At 47.9% G+C, this 6000-nt stretch overlaps 1 protein-coding gene across 2 annotated transcripts in view; it reads left to right on the top strand.

Moving 5' to 3' along the window:
* Positions 1-898: 898 nt before the first annotated feature.
* TLL1 (tolloid like 1) overlaps positions 899-6000 on the top strand; it is a 202133-nt gene continuing 197031 nt past the window's right edge. For both annotated transcript variants that reach the window (XM_066386943.1, XM_066386936.1), the window contains exon 1: positions 899-1473. In XM_066386943.1, the coding sequence (XP_066243040.1) occupies positions 1305-1473 (169 nt within the window). In that variant the 5' untranslated portion in view covers positions 899-1304. The remainder of the gene's footprint in view (positions 1474-6000) is intronic.

The following is a 6000-nucleotide window of genomic DNA, read 5'->3' as shown; positions in this document are numbered from 1 at the left end:
TTCCCTTCCTGCGCCCACGTGAGCAAAAGCGCCAGCCCATCAGCAAGGTCTTAACGTTTCCTGCTGCTGCAATCTGTAACTTGACTTTGGATTTTTTTTTTTTTTTTTTTTTTTTTATTGCAGTTTTGGGGATAGTCCTTAGCAAAAGTTTTTGGTTAGGGAAATTTAAAAGGACTTTTAAACTATTTCCTTACCTAAGTCACGAAGGCTCCGACACTTTTCCTTCATTCTTGGGCTGTACCTAGGTTAATCGGCAGCGAAGGCAAGAAACACACTTGCTGTTTATTTGCGGGGGGAGGGGAAGTAGAGATTTGCAGCTAAATTATCCTGATCCCTCGACCCCCCGCCCCCGGTCTGACACTCAAGACTGACACGTACATCACTTATTAATTGCTCTCTGAGGGCGCGCACACATATTTTCATTTTTATCTTCAGTAAAATATAAATGGAATTGTCAGCGCACTCGTGTCTGTTTGTTTGTATAAGGCTATCAAAAGAAGTCAGAGAGGAGGCTGTGGCCCGGATCCTGACCCTGATTGTATGAATAAGTAAGCAGGATGCAAGTGATTGGGTTAGATGCAGCGAAGATTTTTTTTTTTTTTTCAAGTTAGGAAGAGGGTAAAAAGACAGCCGGGGCGGGGGGAGGCAAACATCGCATCCCCCAATCCTTAGTTTTGCTCTCCTTGCAGTCAGGCGCTTTGCTGGCTTCTGCAAGCTTTTAAGGTCTCGAGGCGTAGACATGCCTGTCCCCCACCCCCTTCCTCGGTCTCCCCTTTCAGTTCAGATGTGCTGATGTGCAGACCGGATTCATCTTCCCGGAGCGGCGGCAGGCGCAGGCGGCGGCAAGCGCTCGGCCGCTGGGTCCTGGCAGCGGCGGGGGCGCGGCGCGGGAGCCGGAGCTCGGGTGGCAGCTGAGCCGAGGGGCGCCGCTCGCCCAGCGCGGCCGTGGGAAGTTCGGCCGCGAGAAGGAAGATCTGGCAGGCTGCGAGCACCCGCTCCGCGAGAGCCGAGTTTGCCCGCAGCTGCCCCTCCCCGCCTACCGGAGCCGAGCTCCTTACCTGCCCTCCGCCCACCCGCGGGCCACTCGCCAACTTCTCTCTGCAACTGGGGGTAACAGGCAGTTCTTGCCCCCTCTACTGTCCCAACGGCACCCGCATGTCTCCGGACACCTGAACACCCCGGTTCTGCCGAGGAGCCTCCCCGTAGGGAGAGGAGCATCGGTTCCCCTCGCCCCGCACATCAACGCGGACCGCGGACGCCTCACCTCCGGGTCCGGTCCCCTCCTTTTCCTCCAAGGGAGGAGGATGGGGTTGGAAACGCTCTCCCCGAGGATGCTCATGTGGCTGGTGACCTCGGGGATTCTTTTCTACGGGGAACTGTGGGTCTGCACTGGCTTCGATTATGATTACACTTTTGAGGGAAGCGAAGAGGATAAAGAGGAAATGATAGATTACAAGGACCCATGTAAAGCCGGTAAGTGCCGCTCCAGGTTGGGACGGTGGCGCGCCGGGGGCCGCGGCGCTCGATTGTCGGTGGGTGGCAGTGGGAGCTCACCTGTTTCTTTCCCTCCCTCGCCAGCTCCTCCGCCGCCCCTCCTTCTCGTCCCTTCCTTTACTTCGCTCCCAACCCCCAAGTGGCAGCCGCCGCGGCCCAAGTTGACTGGAGTTCCGTGCTGGTGGCATCGAATGCCAAGCTCCAGTCTCCCAGTTTGCGAAAAACGTCCTGGAGTTCAGATTCCCCTCCCCTCCCCCAGCAAAACGAAACGAGCCATAAACACAGCTGGCTGCCGTAGGTTTTAAATACCAACACTCAGCCGGCTTTATGCCTGGAGGGGACAACACCTCCTCTTTGTTCCCGAAAAGGTGGGTGGGGATGGAATTGCTACCTCGGGACACGTTTGCTCCCTCGTTTGCCAGGGATTTCAAGTGTGGGTTCTAGGCGAGAAAGGGGTTGCGACGACCTTGGAAGCTCTCACGCTAGAAGGAATTCAAATACATTTGCCCATATATAATAATAAATCTTTTTAAAAACCCAAGTTGCCATCCCATTCAAACTTGTGTCTTCCTTCCTGCGTACACCCTTGGGAACTACAGCTGGACCGGCACCGCCTGAAGCTCAGCTTCTACTCGCCTGGTCCCCGACCGCCCGGGGACCTTCCCCTCCCCTGCGCGCGCCCCGTGCCTCTGCTGGTCTCTCCTCCGGCGCGGGGCGGTGCTTCCCTCTCGCCGCTTCAGGTCGGAGCCGCACGTGCCGCGCCCGGAGACCACGTGAGCGCCGCGCCCCGGGACGCCCGCGCCCGTCGCGGCACCCGCGGGGCTCCTGGGGCTCTTGGACCCAAGCTCTGCTGACTTGAGGTCGAGGTGACCCGGATTCAGTGTGGACTCACGACTGACTTCTGAAGAAAGGTTACAGGGGTTGTTGAAAGCGACTTGGCAGTAGAGTTATTTGTAAGCTGAAGGCACGACGTTCTGTCCCATCTCAAGAGGTGTGGGCTTGGAAGAAGCAGAAGAAGGGAGTGGGCAAAGTACCAGAAGTATCTCTGCCTCTCCAGATTGTGTGCGGGGTGCGTCGGTCAGTGACTGCAAGTTCTTTCCTTTCCTAGCTAGGTAAACCTCATTCAACCTGTCTTAGGCCTGAAGGAAGGAGAGATATACACAAATGAAAGATAATGCTGGAAATTCCCTTGTTAATTTCTACCTCTGCTGACACTTTGTTCTGACAAGGAGAAAGTGTGTGTGTGTTTTGTGTTCGCGTTATCAGATCTTTCTTAGTGAACTCTTACTGCAGATACTTAAAACTTACAGTAGCTTAGAAGAAACTTGTCAGTCTGGAACCAAAAAAATGTGACTTAGTTCACTTTTGGCTTACCAATTTTCTCATCTTTAACACTCCATCTATCCCATCAAAAGTTTCTTGGGCCTTCCCTGATGTTTGGAGGAGAGGACAGGGCTAACTGGTGGCTGGGCAACCAGAATTTAATTCCACTCCCTACACAGACCTTTTATTGAGAAATTTGTTTTGAATGATCTCTGCAAATGGATGACATTTGTGTGCTTTATTAAAGTTTTAGGTAAGGTGGAAATGAAATATATTATTTCTAAAGATTGTCCAGGAAAACTGTTCTATGTTGTGTGAAAGTTTCAACCAGCTATCAACCTGAGAAACCAGGGTATATGTATACATTGGTCCAGTTTCAGGAAAATATATTTTCTACACAAAGTAAGAGTTTCTGCCATTTAAACATCATTAACTTTAAATATGATTATATTATCAGAAGTGTCAAAAATTGGCTAATACATTTTCAGCAGTTAATGTTGTTTCAGGCTTATCTGATATTAGAAATTGTCCAGAAGGTGATTTTGTGAACATGAATACTTTCTTTTCTATTGATGAATGTTTTCAATTTTAAAATTTCAGTAATTGCCCCAAATGTATTGAAATACTTCAAGCATAAATGTTTATTTTACTCAGCAAATAAGTTTCTAGGGCAAAAGAAAAGAACCCTTAATAGCATTTACTTTTGTTTTTCCTTTTATCCAGGTTTATTTTTGAGCATAATTGTTGAAATTAAAACAACTTTGAATGGATTATTACTCTAATCTTATTTCTTCCCTATCTTTGTGTACAAGAGGCATACGTGTGTGTGTGTGTGTGTGTGTGTGTGTGTGTGTAGTGAAAATGAATAAGAATGGCTCAAGAGGAAGGCTGAGAAGTTTGCCCAGAATTTGAGATCACTTTTTAAATGATCAACCCTGCTTTTTAATTTAGTGAAATGAAAGGCTTTAATTTACCATCTTGGCTAAAGAATGGCAAACTCTTAGTGCCTCTTTTTTTGGCACTGTATAATACAAAAGTTGTAATGACAGAAAAAAATAGTACATTGAAATCTCAAGAGTCAAAAGAGGGTCTCTACAATAAGAAAGATGAGGACAGTTATGTGAAAGATGGCCATGCAAAAGCAAGAAAAGGAGTGCTCTCCAGACTTTGGGGCACCTTTGATCTGCCCTTTCCAAAAGGCAGAGTGGTGGGCATGGCCCTGGAATAAAATGTTCTTTTTGAACTTTCCTAAAAGGCATCCTAATACCCCTTGAATGATAAGAGTGGATTGATCTCAAATAGCTTTTAGTTTCAGAGCACTTTTGAGTATGTTATTTCAACACAGCAGCCCAACATGGTCGAATTTGTTTATCTTCCCATTACACAGACTGAAAAATGGATGCTCAGTGAGGTTAAATGTGTTTGTTAAGATCTCCCATAACTTGCCTGACCAGGCGGTGGCACAGTGGATAGAGCATCGGAATGGGTTGTGGAGGACCCAGGTTCGAAACTCCGAGGTCACCAGCTTGACTGCGGTCTCATCTGGTTTGAGCAAGGCTCACCAGCTTGAGCCCAAGGTCTCTGACTTGAGCAAGGGGTCCCTTGCTCTGCTGTAGCCCCCCAATCAAGGCACATATGAGAAAGCAATCAATGAACAACTAAGGTGCTACAACGAAGAATTGATGCTTCTCATCTCTTTCCCTTCCTTTCTGTCCCTCTCTCTATGACACACACACACACACACACACACACACACACACACACACAACTTGATTTCAGGTCTTCTGGCTGCATGTCTGGCTGTATTAAATGATTGCTGTAGTCTTAGCTGGCCTTTTGGAGGCCTTTCTTGAAATGCAAACAGCAGAAATCCATCCAGGTTTACCTGGAGTCTAGACTAAAAGCAATGCAGTTACTTTTATATCTGGTGTGAGTGGAATGGTTAAGCAAATAGTTTCATCTTTTCCAAACCCAGTTAGCTTATAAATCCTTGAGGACAAAAGTCATACCTGATTTTTAATGTGTATCACAAGACTGGATTATGGCTGTTAGGTATCTGTATGTTCTCAATACCTTCTCAATATGGATTATTAACATTGATCATCAGCCCTTATCTACAAAACTCTGTTCTAACAAAAATCAGATGTTATCCAAGGAAGAATATTCGTAACGGTAACTTATTAAACATTATGCCATACTTAAATATATGTGAAACAATATAATTTGTATACCTATCAGAACTCAGATTTCAAATCCATGAAACTATAGGTCAGAAAGGAAACCTTGGGCCCTGGCGGGTTGGCTCAGTGGTAGGGTGTCGGCCAAGCATGTGGAAGTCCTGGATTTGATTCCTGGTCAGGCACACAGGAGGAGTGACCATCTGCTTCTCCACCTCAACCCTTTCTTTCTCTCTCTCTATTCCCCTACTGCAGCGAAGGCTCGAATGGCTCGAGTAATTTGGCCTTGGACACTGAGAATAGCTTCATGGCCTTGCCTCAGGTGCCAAAATAATGGCTCTGGTTGCAACAGAGCAGCGGCCCCAGAAGGGCAGAGCATCGCCCCCTAGTGGGCTTGCCAGATGTTAGGCAGATAAAGTTATTTTTTCTCACCCTTATTGTTAAAGATGGCCACTGCCCTCACTGATACAGCTAGTTGCCCTTCTTGCTTGGAAGGGAAGTGGTTATGCTAATATGTGGTGGGAGAAGGCTTTCACACCAAAAGGTTTTAAAAGGTGGAGCTAGGAGGCCATTTTGGGAGGGAGTGATCATGTTCTTTTGAGAGGAACAGCCCATGCTGTAGCAGGGCAGAGAAAGGCCACATGGAGGAGAGGAGGCAGCCAAAATGGTGGAATGGGGAAGGAGAAGCCAGTTTGTGTAGGAGAAGGAGATGGGGAATAGAGGTGAATAAAACTGGTGAGGTGGAAGCCTTTGATTATAGGAAAACTCAGACGAGTCAGTAGCTTTGTGAGCGCTCAACGAGTGGGTTTTGGAGCCCAGTGTGTGTGTTTTTACTCGCTTGCCGAGTGTGAGTCTAGAACAAAGGAAAATGGACTAACAGTTCTCGGCTCTGTTCATGCCTTACCGTCTGTCTGGATCAAATGCGAACCTGCATTGGCCAGGAGGCTTTGATGGTGGCCGCGGATACTGGCTATACACCTGGTGAATCCTGGTTGGGCACATGCTG

Source organism: Saccopteryx leptura, chromosome 1 (assembly GCF_036850995.1).
Source record: "Saccopteryx leptura isolate mSacLep1 chromosome 1, mSacLep1_pri_phased_curated, whole genome shotgun sequence".
NCBI classification, from domain to species: Eukaryota; Metazoa; Chordata; class Mammalia; order Chiroptera; family Emballonuridae; genus Saccopteryx; species Saccopteryx leptura.
This window is presented reverse-complemented; position numbering and strand designations above follow the sequence as displayed.